This window comes from Aedes albopictus, chromosome 1 (assembly GCF_035046485.1).
Source record: "Aedes albopictus strain Foshan chromosome 1, AalbF5, whole genome shotgun sequence".
Taxonomy (NCBI): Eukaryota; Metazoa; Arthropoda; class Insecta; order Diptera; family Culicidae; genus Aedes; species Aedes albopictus.
Window position 1 is genome coordinate 303,382,622 of NC_085136.1, and position 16,100 is coordinate 303,398,721.

General features: G+C 40.3%; 1 protein-coding gene across 1 annotated transcript in view; it reads left to right on the plus strand.

The window, feature by feature from the left end:
* The window catches only part of LOC109416363 (gamma-aminobutyric acid type B receptor subunit 2), a 30,197-nt gene extending 15,417 nt beyond the window's left edge, over window positions 1-14,780 (plus strand). The window contains exon 11 of the mRNA XM_062847071.1: window positions 47-14,780. Within this exon, the coding sequence (XP_062703055.1) occupies window positions 47-822 (776 nt within the window). The 3' untranslated portion in view covers window positions 823-14,780. The remainder of the gene's footprint in view (window positions 1-46) is intronic.
* The last annotated feature ends 1,320 nt before the right edge of the window (window positions 14,781-16,100 follow it).

Below are 16,100 nucleotides of genomic sequence, written 5' to 3' on the forward strand. Positions count from 1 at the left end.
AGCAACCCAAGTTGAACACTTCCTTATGTTCCCCATCATCTCCTAGATCAAATCAACGATCAGTCCCGGCGAGTAAGCGTCCAGATGACATCGTCCCTCAAAGGGAACTTTGTCGTATCGCAGAGCGATCTCTGGGACACCCATACCCTTTCGCATGCCAAACAGCGGCAGTCGCCACGTGGCCAATCCCGCTGTCCTGATCATGGTCACCCACCGTCTCAGCAACAACAGCAGCAGCAGCAACAACAGCAGCAAAGTACCCAGTACGATCACGAGCGGGAGAACAGCACCGCCACGTCGCCTGGGCCAATCCAGCGGAGCGTATCGGAGAAGAACCGCACCAAGCACCGGCACAAGCAGAAAAGTACCGCCTGCCAGAGCGAAACGGATAGCGAACGCGAACAGCGCGACTATCAGAACTTCCCCTCCTCGGTGTGTTCAACGGGCAGTAGCGTGGCGGTCACATCGGCGGCCGGTAGCTGCGTAACGCCCACCAAGATCACCTCACGTAAACTGTCGAAATCTCAGCACTCGCACCACCATTCCACGCCGAACGTAGCCCCGGAGAAGAAGCACTCCAGCTCCGGGAGCGGAACCGGCGGCGGAAGCACCCACATCCGGCATCGCAAGAAGGAATCCAGCTCGAAGCCAAACCTGTACGGAGCGTGCTCGGAGTCGGAACTGCTGGATGGGGATACGGCTATCCTGCCGATCTTTAGGAAGCTGCTGAACGAAAAGGACTCTAGATATAGGACTAGGAATACCGTTGGCGCCAGCTGCCCCAATATATCGATTAAATGTGATATTGTTGAGTATCTGTAAGGCGACACAGTTAGTTACGTTCAATCATTATGTTGCGTTTTGAATATTGTAGAAATTACGTAAAGGTTATCGAGTGACCGGTTTTAAACACATAAACCAGACGGTGGATTCGGTGTCATTGATTGTCTTGGAAAGTCCAAAAAAGCTCCTCGGCCTCATTTCGTCAATTCTTTCAACTTACCAGGGAGTCTGTGCTCCCGTTCACTGCAAATCGGGGTTTCCATTTCGAAGCTTGGATCACGGTCTGATTACGAAGGGAGCGCTCCGGTTTCGTTAACACCGTCGTCTTCAATTTAGTCTTTTTCATTCATCGTCAGTCAAGATGTCGTCATGTTGAGCCACCAGTAGCGGCTCATCGGGTTGAACGGTTTGTTCAGGGGGTTGCACGTCTTGCTTATCTTGATTCTCGAGCTCATACGGAGTAACAACCAAAAAAAAAATCGTCAAGGATCTCGGTGGTACTTCTGTTGAACTTGTGTTCGTTAAGATCACCGCCGCTAGAACAGTTTAGTTCCAAAAAGTCTCCATTCTGCTGTGGTATGTACGCTGCATTGGTCTCGACTTGAATCCCCTTGGAAGCGTACCAAGCTCGCTGGTTCATGGAGCAATACTCGCGCCCTTGATCGACTCTCGGAACTTTTTGAACACCTCGGACTTCTTCCTGATGGGATTTACCTGGTTCCCCGGGAATATCTGTTGCAGTGCAGATTCTTGTTCCCCAAATGAGTCACGCTACGGCATCGTCGCTCTACTTATGTGGCCGCTATCGTATTGACGAGGAGATCGAACTCGTAGAAGTCGCCTTGCATGGGACATCTCGCAATCAGATAACGACTGTGGTTAATAATCGTTTCTTTTTCGTGATTGTGATGTCTAGGTTTGCTTTTGTCATCTTCTTCACAGATAACAGGTTCGCTCGGAGATCTTGTATTTTTCAGGCTTGACAGAGTACCTTCTTTGTTGACGCCTATAACTCTCCGTGCTCAATTGGGCCATTTTTGACCTAAACTATATGTTCGTTCGTACACTTAATCACTGGTTGAAAGAACTGAACTCGCGGAGTAACTTTGACGGAGTATAGGTAGGTTTATTGGCACTTAAATTTGTTCACAATAGTTCACTATGCAAACACTCGAAAGGATAAATAGATGGACTGTATCACTTGGTTTTTTATTCTTGACTGACTTTGTACCGCTTTGTACAATTTTACAGAATGCTTGATGACCGCGTGCGATGTTTTCTGGACATCGGTTTTCTACCTTCGGTCAGCTCTACCGACGATCGTGAGGCGATAGATCAGGCATGGAAATGTGCAACGGAATGATAATTTGTGTTTGATAGAACGGTACAACTATAACTGCTATCAGTATTGCTCGGACACTAGCTACCTAATTGACCTTGTCGTGTTGGTTGATGGATTTGAACTTGTACAGTAGTGATCAAAATTTTAGTATTGATAGTTAGCGCAAACACTGTACACTACGTCAGCTAGCTGTTCCTAACGGATCGAATGAATCAAGAAAGATAGCAAACAGCTGGAACACCATATCGTTTTATTCAAGCTACGCTCCAGCCAGCTCCATTTGCCGGATCAGCTCTTCGAAGGTTTTGACGCACGTCTGCGACGAGACGAACTTCTTGGCATACACGATTTCCAGGCTGCTCTAAATTTCCTTGGACGTCTCCTAGTTCCGGACAAGATTTAGCAGACAGAATTCAACTAGATTTAGACAAGATGCAGCGTACAAGACAAGATTCATCAATGAAAATAATCAGTAGGTACACCGGCATACCACCATTTTCCTGGAATTTCGTGAGCTCGTCCGCTTCTGTCGCAGGATCGTTCTTGATGACTTCGAATACTTCTTCACTCGCTAGTCGTTGTAACCGGTGGCCGAGAAGCGGGAACAGCGGTATCTCGGGAACCGAACTCTTGCGTGAGTCGATTATGAGCTCCTGATGGTTAGAAGAACCTGAAACGCGAAGTTTAACAGCAGAAAATATTGTATTATTACTTAGTTTGATGGAGAACTCAAACAGGAATGAAATAATTGCATTGCTGATTTAATCCATCAAGATACAATTACTGAAAAGGAAGAAAAAAATTCTCAATGACACCGAAATCCAACTGGCAAAACTAATCAGGAATTGATGTTCTGTTAACCAATCAATCAGTATTTTCATCTTTCAATCCTTCTGAACCTCTGAAGTATTGCACAAAACCTGGCAATTCAACAAGCAATAAGCAATGATTGTATCGTTTAAGTTCACCACGTTCTTCATGTCTTTGCAACAATAGGTTACTAAACCAATCAATGAACTTTAGTGTATAGGAACTGAAAAAAAAGTAACTAAAGAATAGAAAACTCAAAAACCGTCTTCCTACCGACATGAAATATGCGAATTAATCAAAGACCCGTAAATCAGCAACCAGTAGCATCGAGAATGTCGTTACTTAACCTAGCACTACTACCTACGTTGAGATAATTGCACCCACAGAAAAACGCGACACCTGAGAACATATGCACCACAAAACACCTACATGAGCAGTGAGCACACTCTCTCACAAAACATACATACACAATGTCTATTTGTATTCATCCTCGTCGCACCACCTTACGACGCGGAAAACAATTTGTTATCTGTTGTTTTGTTCAATCACAGTCGAACAATTTTAAAACAATCAATTGATCAACAACGATCGTCGTCGTCGTCGTATTTCGTGTGTACATAGTTATATTTACCGTGGTGTAAGCATAGAAAAATTGCATTTTTTACAAACCTAACTACTAATGATACTAGTCTAGAGAGATACGAAATCCTTAATACGATGCTGTAAATATAGGGGGAAAGAAAATTTTTAGATGCAAAACCAAGCTAGAACAACAATTCGAAGAGAGGTTAGTCTAGACTCTAGATTTGATCATAGCGCGCAGTTAGAGGATACGTACGTACACCCAAGCAGTATTGGTAATGGATTGGAGCTCAAACACGTTGCAATCATTCTTCTAAACTAATCTATTGAATGAATCAAGGAGAACCAGGTTGATAGATGAAAACTAAGCTACATACAACCGATTGTTGCAAAAGGAAAATTTACGGAAAAAAATACGAATCAAAACGCAAATTATTGCGTCGCGTCTTAAGAAAACAAAAAAAACAGTTAATTAGTGCTAGCCAATAGGGAAGGACTAGACTAGTCGGTCACCTCAATCACACATTGTTCTATTGTAACGCAGTGAAAGTGGAAGAAAACCAGAAGCCTAGAGAGTGTTGTAAATGATCCTACCAGACAGTAAATGATCCTGTACTAATAAAGGAATGAATGACAGTTTTAAATTAACAAAAAAGAAGTTTGATTCAGATGACAGCCAAAATTACAACTGTGTGTCAGAGACATCTTGAATCTCCATGACTCAAAGGGTCGAGGGCTTCTTCAAAACATCACAGTTTACGCAACCGCCGCACCCGTCAATTTGTCAGTAATGTATTGGCATTCGATTCGATACCTTTGCTCTAATCGTCTGCTTTTGTTTTCAGTTCGCTTATAACTCTAGGTATAATACATCTTGCATTCGTCCTGCTTATGCTTGTATATATCACAAAACGTTCTATAATTGTTTCACAATATTTTTGAGCGTTACGGTTGTTGTTACTTATGTTTCGACTTTTCTTTGATTTCTTATGCTGCCTAACACTCTTTTCTATAGTCTTAGAGCCTAGGGAAACAAGTTCAAATATAATATGGTACTGTTGAAACTTCATTTTCTTGCTGTCTCCCTGTTCAAGGTTATAAATATAGTCAGTTTCAAAGATGAGATCTCGTTTATTTCCTCCATTTAGTTATTATTAACCATTTTGTTTAAGTACATCTCCTCCTACCAACATACACACACATCATCCTCTAACATAAACTCGCTTTGATTAAAAACCTAACACACTCAATGCACGGTCAAGATAAATGCTTCTAACTAACAACTACCTAATCTGGCGATTGTAAGTATTTGGAAGCTGCGCACTTCCCAGCTCCTAATGTCACAACAATACTGTTTCTTTTCAATACGGCGAAAACAAAGGGAATCTCTTTTTCGCAATTTCTATCTTTTTCTCTGTCTCTCTCCGTCTGACTGCTTGTTCTAAGTACTTAGAGTACATGTGGTACACCTGGTAATATTAATAGATATTGTCACAGATTTTTTGATTGACTGGACTCGTTGGAAATCATTAATATGTACGCGATACACTATTTCGCTCCTCTATTTGTCTCGTTAACAACTCTAAAGTGTATAAGTTTGGCTACGAGCGCTAGTTTTCAGCACAATAATGTGTATGAAAAAACCTTTCGGGTGTGGCATGTTTGTGTTTGGCACGGTTTGACTTCTCGCAAATCAGTCGATCATTACCCCTTTGGGATTAGTTTGTTCTGTTAGGGTTTGGATGTTTGTGACTTACCTTTCTTGGTGATTCCAATCAAAATTGTTGGTGAGTTATTGTACCTATGGCGTTTAGTCTCCAAATAGCTTGCTTAGGGAATTTTTTAGACAGAAAAAGATTAAAACTTTATGAGATACAAATGATGCAAAAAAAAATGAAATGTAATCCTGCTTCCGTCTTTACCGACAACCATGTACTTAGTTGTGGTAGAAAAAATGTATAAAGCTTATTTGGTGATTTGTTGTTGCATGAAGAAGAAGAAGAAGAATGATGGTGTTTTGAAAAAATCCTATCCCTACAACACAGGGGAAGTTTTTAAAATGCCTCTAAAAAATCTAAAACAAAATCTAATTAAAAACGGTTTGATGTACGGTGTTAGACTTTGAACGGACTACAAATTAAGTACCTTATCAAGAAAAAAAATTTAAATTCAAATTTATACGTTCAATATGTAGTCCGTCCAAAGTCTAACACCGTACAACAAACCGTTTTTAATTAGATTTTGTTTTAGATTTTATAGAGGCATTTTAAAATCTTCCCCTGTGTTGTAGGGATAGGATTTTTTCAAAACACCATCATTCTTCTTCTTCTTCTTCATGCAACATCAAATCACCATTCACGATGCCTCCCTTTTCAGCAAACAGTCGCTAATCGAAGAGTCGAAATGTAGCTCATATTTTATTACAATTTGACAACAAGTAAAACTCATTCTAGCACGAGGAAGCCATCACATTGCAGCAAGTCATGGCGCAGATGCTCGCTCAACAACAGAGACTGATCACCCTGCTGTCTCAGCAGATGTCAGCAGTGCAGTTTGGCCTCAAGGAGCTGACCCACATGACGTCACACTGAATGCGCTGGCAAGTATGCAGCGATACTCGATCTTCATACTTCCAAAGCAATCCAACCAGTTCGTTCAGCGAGAAGTTGAAGCCGCTTTTCGAATCACCTGTCTCCATAGTGGTTTCTGCTTTTAGTAGTGTTGCGTGTACGTACACGCTGCATTACACGAACACCACTTGAGTTACTGGTTGAAAATACCCAGGTAACCACTAAGCATTTAAATAAGCCGTACAGCAGCCCGTATTATGCATTTGAGATGCTTGCTGCCCTACATAAGCAGTTCGAATGCATAACTGCCTTGAAATAGCATAAGCTGTGCTGCTCAAAAGCTTTAGGCTGTAAATTAGCATTTCAACTGCTTGAGGTGTTTCCGTTCGGAAGCAATCAGAATGCTTCCCAACCAGTGAAGAGAATTGTCAGACAAAAGAGGCACAAAACAAGCAACAAAGAAGGTGCGACGATTACTCTTTATCCCTACTGGTAACAGATAATGACATGATCTCGAAATTTTTTGTTGCAGACAAAACGGAAGCTGAATTTGTTGCGTACTTTTCAACTCGTGAATAATCAATTATTGCTAACCCAAAGTCGAAACTGTTTGATGATAGATCTTCAGCAGAGTTGTAGTGCTTACCGACTCGAAGTTACCGTTCGAAAATGGCAATGAAAGGCTTAAAAATCTCTAAACTCGTGGTGTACGATGTTAATCCCATTATTTTCAAGTTGGGACAAACTTATGTCGCATGGGTTTGTTTGTCGCAACAAATACAGGTTGCGACATTGTCATTATTGTTGCGCGATGGTTGAATTTTGATTCACTGTTCCCAACCTGAGACCCCAACTGCTCTTTAAATGCTAAGAGCAAAGAGGATGGAAGACATGTTATGCATTTCACAGGACATGTTGTCCCTCTTTTACAGGACCTATGCTTCTGTTTACGAATTTGTGCATCTGATTTGCTTCTTCGTTTTTCCTCACCAATCCAAGAGCTCAGAAACAAACTTTGCTGCAGCTGGGTTTGATGGAACTTGGCCATCAAAAAATGACTAATTGAGATTTCGTCGGAATATGTGCGCTGATGCCGAATAGGTGGATGATTTGGCGGATCCTAGGGCGGATCATAAGATTATTCAAAAGAGGAAGAGAAAATCATATGCTGTACACACTACGGAATATCTTTTTGAAAACAAGTTTTGGGTGTTCGAACTGAAGCTGTTTTCCAAGCATTATTTATATTGGGTATAAATTCAACGCACGACATCGGCACAGCTGTAGCATCGTGGAACAGTGGCAGCAGATTCAGAAGTAAATATATTTCAGTATCTTCGTATCCTAAGTTCGAACCCAAATCACTACTAAAACAAGCAAAAAGTACCATCTATCACCAGCTGAAGTGTGGAAGGATGAGGAAGCGGAGAAGTGGGCTGATGAGAGACCGAGAAGCAGACGTAAATCTGTTTTTGTTTTGTTTTGTTCGACGAGGCGTTACTGGCGTTACGCTTCTTTGACATTTTGTCACGACGTTCCTGAAGGGGTAGCACTTAGACAGCCCGTTATTTTGCCAAAACCTGCTGTGGAGTAGCACTAAAGGCGTATATAAGGCTAATTAGCATTAAACGCCTTGTCGTAAAGGCAACTATAATGCTGAAGGAGTGCTATTTTAAATGCTTACTGATTAGTTGGGTAGTAAACAAAGATCAGCTGTTCCCAGCAAAATCAAATGGGCGTACACTAAGGTCTTTTTTTACACGGTTTTTTTTACACGGTTTTTTTACACGGCTTTTTTTACACGGTTTTTTTTTACACGGATTCGCGAATTAACACGGTTTTTTCAACTTCCTCGCGCTAAGTGTCTAGAAGGGAACTTTTACTAAAAGGAAGAAATGGGATTTGTGGGAAAGGGTTGCAAGGGAGTTGAAAAGTGGTATGAGGTGAAGGCGGATGATGATGTAAGAGGTCTGCAGGAAAGGGATGTGTGGGGGGTCTGTTTCTTGAAGGAGGGGGGGGGGGGGTTAATATATGGGGGGGCTAGGAGGGGTTAAATGGGGGGTTTCCTAAAGGTGATTTTTGGAGTATGGTTCAGCGTCCTACAGGTCCATGGAGCATAGTTCTGAAGAGAAGTAATTTTATTCAAGGATATTCTAGGACATCCAAGAACTTCCGCGAATAAAGGCCTTAAAATCTATAAGCGTAATGGATGGGTTGTAGTCACATTACTGATACGGTGCAACATCCTAAAGGTCCTCAGAGCATAGTTCTGTAGAGACGTAGTTTTCAAAGATATTCTAAGACCTCCTAGAACTTCCGAGAGTTCAGGCCTGAAAATCTACGAGCGTAATCAATTAATTGTTTATATATTATTGATGCGGTGTAACACCCTACAGGTCCATGCAGCATAGTTCTGAAGAGATGTTGTTTTCAAGGATATTCTAGGGCATCCAAGAACTTCCGCGAATAAAGACCTTAAGATCTACAAGCGTAATCGATGGATTGTAGTCACATTACTGATACGGTGCAACATCCTACATGTCCATGGAGCATAGTTCTGTAGAGACGTAGTTTTCAAGGATATTCTAGGGCATCCAAGAACTTCCGCGAATAAAGGCCTTCAGATCTACAAGCGTAATTAGTTACATTACTGATACGGTGCAACATCATACAGGTCTTTAGAGTCTAGTTATGTTGAGACGTATTTTTTAAAGATATTCTAGGACCTCCAAGAACTTCCGAGAGTTCAGGCCTGAAAATCTACGAGCGTTATCAATTAATTTTTGCTATATTATTGATGGGGTGTAACATCCTACAGGTCCATGGAGCATAGTTCTGAAGAGAAGTTATTTCCAAGGATATCTTAGGGCATCTAAGAACTTCCGCGAGTAGTGGCCTTAAGATCTACAAGCGTAATCGATGGATTGTAGTTACATTACTGATACGGTGTAACATCCTACATGTCCATGCAGCATAGTTCTGAAGAGATGTTGTTTTCAAGGATATTCTAGGGCATCCAAGAACTTCCGCGAATAAAGACCTTAAGATCTACAAGCGTAATCGTTGAACTGTAGTCACATTACTAATACGGTGCAACATCTTACAGGTCCTTAGAGCATAGTTCTGTAGAGACGTAGTTTTCAAAGATATTTTAGGACCTCTAAGAACTTCCGAAAGTTCAGGCCTGAAAATCTACGAGCGTAATCAATTATTTTTGCTATGTTATTGATGCGGTGTAATATTCTACAGATCCATGGAGCATAGTTCTGTGGAAAAGAAACTTCCCAAATATGCTCTAGGTCATCCAAGAATTTCCACGAATAAAGAATTCAAGATCTACAACCGCAAAAAATGGGTTTTTGTTAAATTACTGATACGGTGTAACATCCTACATGTCCATGGAGTATAGTTCTGAAGAGAAGTTATTTTCAAGGATATCTTAGGGCATCCAAGAACTTCCGCGAGTAGTGGCCTTAAGATCTACAGGCGTAATCTATGGATTGCAGTTACATTACTGATACGGTGTAACATCCTACATGTCTATGCAGCACAGTTCTGAAGAGATGTTGTTTTCAAGGATATTCTTGGGCATCCAAGAACTTCCACGAATAAAGACCTTATGATCTACAAGCGTAATCGTTGGAATGTAGTCACATTACTAATACGGTGCAACATCTTACAGGTCCTTAGAGCATAGTTCTGTAGAGACTTAGTTTTCAAAGATATTCTAGGACCTCCAAGAACTTCCGAAAGTTCAGGCCTGAAAATCTACGAGCGTAATCAATTATTTTTGCTATGTTATTGATGCGGTGTAATATCCTACAGATCCATGGAGCATAGTTCTGTGGAAAAAAAATTCCCCAAATATGCTCTAGGTCATCCAAGAATTTCCGCGAATAAAGAATTCAAGATCTACAACCGTAATAAATGGATTTTTGTTAAATTACTGATACGGTGTAACATCCTACAGGTCCATGGAGCATAGTTCTGAAGAGAAGTTATTTTCAAGGATATTCTAGGTAAACCAAGAACTTTCGCGAGTAGTGGCCTTAAGATCTACAAGCGTAATCGATGGATTGTAGTTACATTACTGATGCGGTGTAACATCCTACAGGTCCATGCAGCATAGTTCTGAAGATAGGTAATTTTCAAGGACATCTTAGGGCATCCAAGAACTTCCGCGAGTAGTGGCCTTAAGATCTACAAGCGTAATCGATGGATTGTAGTTACATTACTGATACGGTGCAACATCCTACAGGTCTTTAGAGCATAGTTCTGTAGAGACGTACTTTTCCAAGATATTCTAGGACCTCCAAGAACTTCCGCGAGTATAGGCCTGAAGATCTACTAGCGTATTCAATCAATTGTTGTTACATTTTCTAGCGTATTCAATCGATTGTTGTTACATAGGTAATTTCTTTGGAAATTTCCTTTACTGTTAAAGTTTTTCTTTAAAAATATGTTCATGAACTCCTCCTGGAATTCTTTCAGAACATCCTCCATGAATTTTGGTAAGACATTTCTCTTGGAATGTTTCTAAATATTTTTTAATAAATCCTTGTAGGAGTTCAATCATGGGTTTCCGAGGGAGAGTTTTCAGCATTTTCTTTAGCAACTCTTTCTAGAACCATTTCAGAAAAATCCCTAAGATAGTTTCACATAATCTTGAAGGGCTTCGTTCAAGAATATTTTCTGGGATTTCTTCAAGAATTAGAAAGACAATTTATTCAGAAATTTCTCCAAGGATTTTTTCAGAAATTCTTCCATGAACTCCATTTAAATCTTACTAAGGAATTCCTTTTGAAATATTACTTGAGACTCCTTCAGTAGTTTAAGCGTTTCCCATAATTTTCAGTAAAAGATTACCTTTTCCATGGATTTTTTGTTATTTTTATTTTCAGAATTTTCGAAGAATTCTCAGCGGTTTGAGATATTCCTCCACAGATTTTTACAGAATTATTTTATGAGATAACGTAAATTATGTTGGAGTTACTCTTCGAGGGTTACCTGAAGGAAATATTTAAATAAATTTCTGATGAGATTAAATTTTATTGAAACTATTTTAGAAACAATCGTTTATAGCTCCTGGAGAAGTCCTTGGGGAATACCTGGAGGAACTCCTGAGATTCGACACAAAAGTTCAGTTAATTAGACGAAGTGGCTTAATTTCCCCAATAGAGGGGTAGGAAAAAAAGTCCTGAGATGGATTTAGAGGATTTTTAAGTAGAATTTTATGAGAAATTTTTGGGAAAAATCAAGGAAAAAATACTGAAGAAGTTTCTAAAAATCCTTGAAGGCATTTCTAAAGGACACCTCTGATAAGTTTCTGAAAGAATCCTTGAAAAAAAATCTTCGGAAATCCATAAAGAAATTACAGACAAAAATACTAGAAGAATTCTTAAATAAATCTCCTAATGATTTTTTGAAGGGTGATTTGGAACAAACCCTGAAAGAACTCATGGACATACTTCTAAATAGAGGAGCTTGGGAAGTATTCGCAAAGGAATCACCAAAGAATTTTCTAAAATTGTTTTTTTTTTCAATGAGTCTCTGAAATTTGGAGAATGCTGTGCAATAATTCCGAAAAGAATTTCTGAAGATATTCTTGGAGAAACGTTAAGAAATAAATCCTGAAGTGAATTCTAAAGAATCCCTGAAGAAAGGTTTCTAAAAATCTCTAGAGAAGTTTACGATCCCACTTGTGGAGGAATATCTAAGGATTTCTAGGAAGTCCCTTAGAGGAACCCTATTCAGAATTTTTTGGAGAAACTCCTGATAGAATCCCTGGAGTAATTCCTGAAAAGCACCCTAACAGAACACCTGCAAACATTTCGAATTTTACCATGACTATACTGGTCTAGAATGAGTTTCATTAAAGAATATCCTTACCCGAGCAGGAGGAAATAGCTGAAGAATAACTAACTCAGGTATGGAAAACCGAATACCTACAACCTGAATGAGGTATTAAGTAGCCCTGCATAAGAGGTAAAATACCTAAAATAATAACTCGTGTGTATTCTGTGCATAACACGTGAATAATGACATCAGGTATGGCAATACCTAAATAATAATCGGAGATTTTTCCATACAAATAGCAATTTTTCCATAATTGAATAATACCTCAAGCAGTCCTCAACACCAAACCAATAACTCGTTGAGTTATTGCATCAATACCTGCAAAATACCAAAATAAATTATATTTCATACTTGGATAACCGATCAATACCTCGTCTTGGTATGATACCTGACTTTGGTATGCTGCAGTTATGTGTCAGTTATTCATTCCTGCTCGGGTAGACGAGACGTGCGACGTTGTGAATTTCTATCTAGAGGAATCCTTTATAAATTTCCTGGTAAACGTCCTCAAGGGTACTCTCTGAAATTTATAGCATAGTTCTTATGAGGATAGTTTTTATTGAAACCTCTGATTGACATACGTTTAAACCGTTTACACAAAATAGATGAAAATTGTAATTTAGATACAAGAAAGAAATTGTTCTGTATTGACGTTTTTTTAATGACTAGAATTTGCTCTTCACTAAAAAAAATAATTTAAAATTTTGGTCCCGCCGATTACGCCGCCGCCGCCGCCCCCGTATAGGACGAATTACTATACACGCCGCCGCCGGTGAAAATTGCTTCGGCGCACACGTCTACTACAGGTCCTTGGCGCAACGTGTTCTTGGTCATCCAGAACTTCCGCAAGTAAAGGCCTGAATCTACTAGCGTAATTAATCAATTGCTTTTACATTACTTATATGATGTTATACAGATTTATGGATCACGGTTCTATAGAGAAGTTATTTTCAAAGATTTTCTAGTTAATCCAAGATCTTTCGCGAGTTAAGGCCTTAAGATCAATAAGCATTATCAATGGACTTCTGTTGCATTACTGATGCGGTGCAACATCCTACAGGTCCATGGAAGACAGTTCTGTAGAGTCTTGATTTCCAAGAATGCTTTATGTCTCCCAAGTACTCTTGCGGCTCATGGAAGTTCTTGGAGTACCTAGAAGATGTTTGGCAATTATTTCTCAACAGAACTATGCTCCCTGGACCTTTAGGACGCTATACTGTATCAGTAATGTGACAACAAACCATTGATAACGCTTGTAGATCTTCAGGTCTAAACTCGCGGAAGTTCTTGGGAACTTGTATTGATTGCGCTTATAAATCTTAGGTCTTTACTCATGGAAGTTCTTGGAGGACCTAGAACATCTGTGGAAATTATTTCTATGCAGAAAAATGGTTCATGGACCTGTAGCATGTTACAACGTATAAGAAATGTAACAACAATCCATTGATTACGCTTTTAGATCTAAAGGCCTTTACTTGCGGAAGTTCTTGGAGCTCCTACATCATCTTTGGATTTTTTTTCTCTACAGAACTATGCTCCCTGGACCTGTAGGACGCTACACTGTAACAGTAATGTGGCAACACACCATTGATAACGTTTGTAGATCTTAAGGCCTTTACTCGCGGAAGTTCTTGGAGGTCCTAGATTATCATTGGAAATTATTTCTCTACAGAACTAGGCTCCCTGGACCTGTAGGACGCTACAATGTATTAGTATTGTGACAACAAACCATTAATAACGCTTGTAGATATTCAGGTCTTTACTCATGGAAGTTCTTGGAGGACCTAGAACATCTGTGAAAATTATTTCTATACAGAAAAATGGTTCATGGACTTGTAGAATGTTACAACGTATTAGAAATGTAACAACAATCCATTGATTACGCTTGTAGATCTTAAGGCCTTCACTCGCGGAAGTTCTTGGAGGTCCTAGATCATCTGTGGAAATTATTTCTCTACAGAACTATGCTCCCTGTACCTGTAGGACGCTACACTATATCAGTAATGTGGCAACAAACAATTGATAACGCTTGTAGATCTTAAGGCCTTTACTCGCGGAAGTTCTTGGAGGTCCTAGATCATCTGTGGAAATTATTTCTCAACACAACTATGCTCCCTGGACCTGTAGGACGCTACACTGTATCAGTAATGTGACAACAAACCATTGACAACATTTGTAGATCTTCAGGACTTTACTCGTGGAGGTTCTTGGAGGACCTAGAACATCTATGACAATTAGTTCCTTACAGAAAAATTGTTCTTGGACCTGTAGCATGTAACAACGTATTAGAAATGTAACAACAATTCATTGAGTACGCTTGTAGATCTTAAGGCCTTAACTCGCGGAAGTTCAAGGAAGACCTAGTATGTCTTTAGAAATGAATACTCTTCAGTACAACGCTCAATGGACCTCTGGGATGTTACAACGCATGTAGCAAGAAATTATTGGCTGTGTTTGTGGATCTTCTGGCCTTTACTCGCGGAAGTTCTTGGAGATCAAAATTGGAGGTCATGTTTGAAAATGATTTATTTACAGAACAATGCTCCGTATACCTGTAGGATGTAGAACAGTATCAGCGATGTAACAACAATCAATCGATTACGCTCGTAGATATCAAAGCCTTTACTCGCGAATGTTCCTGGGTGTCCTGGAACATCTTTCTCTACACCACCTAGCTCCGTGGACCTGTAGAGTGTTGACAGTCTCCTTGATCCTTCGTTTCGTCCGTCTAGACAGTCCTTATCACCCCAAAATATCCTCTACGATCTTTCTTGGAAACAGTATGCACTCTGCTCCCCATAGCCTATCCCTTGTCCCCTTCTCCACTAACCCCTAGATTCAACCCTTACTACTACCCCCCCCCCCCCCCCCCCCCCCCCTTTTTCTTATTACTCTCTAAAACAAACCTCGGATATCTGAAGGTGAGGACATTTCAAATATTTTCAGATTTCCCTCAGTTTTTTTTACACGGATTCCCGAATTAGCACGGTATTTTTTTACACGGTTTCGCGAATTAACACGGTTTTTTTTTACACGGATTCGCGAATTAACACGGTTTTTTTTACACGGTTTTTTTTTACACGGGACGTATCCCCCGTGTAAAAAAAGACCTTAGTGTATTTTCAACCAGTAGATTTGCATTAGTGTTCGTGACGCCGCGCTGCGAAACCACTATTTTCCAATGTTTGTAAACCGTCAATGATGACATAGTAGCGAAGCGTACTCGTGGAAGGTAAACTACCTACGTAGTGGAAGGACCTTCTCGTGGAAGGTAAACTACGCCTGTGTAGATTTGAAACTTGCCGACCTGTCCAAGGAGCAATTTAAATGTCTCAATTATTGTGAATGTGGCCTCAAGTCTTCGAAGAATGCCTATATGTATACAGATTCGGATTCGGAAGCTGGACGAATCGTTCGATATCACTATAATGAAGAATGTGAAGGACTAGTGAACCTCAAGAACGACAACGTACTGGTGCAAAACAATCCATGTCAAGTGTGCAACAATAAGAAGACTCCCAAGTCTAAGCACCAACATTCAGCTGCAGGAAGTAGAGGTAGCGCCGATCAGCCTCGTACTCCATGTGGTCGTGTGGAAGTATGCACTTTTCCAAGAACTGCCAGTTTCTCGACCACACGCGTCGCTTGTTTCGCCAGGAGATCGTCAGCCGGCACGATTAAGAAGTCTGTGCGAACCGAATAGTTAACGTAAGTCATCTCCATGCGTACCGTGCCTAGGAATTGATGGTTAGGGGGGGGGGGGGGGGGGTGTCTAATGAAAACGTAGCCGTTAACGGTGCCTGTGGAGTACCAGGTGGACCTTATTTTTCTCCAGTAAATAGTGAAAAAAATGAGTATCATGAAAATTATTCAAACAAATCTTCACGCGAAGGGTGCTTCAGCTGTGTTCAGCAGAAGATTTATTAAATAACAGTTAGACGTGGGATTAACTCAGGAGCCCTGGGTACATAGTGGAAGGGTAATGGGTTGCTCTTCGCAGAATTGTAGAATCTTGTACGACGAAAGTCAGTCTAATCCAAGAACAGCCATTTTAGTAAGTAGGAGAACAAAATTTGTCCCAATTACTGAGTTTATTACAAGAAGAGACATTATTGCGATTAAAATGAAGGTCCTAACAATCGAGGGAAAAACTGAGG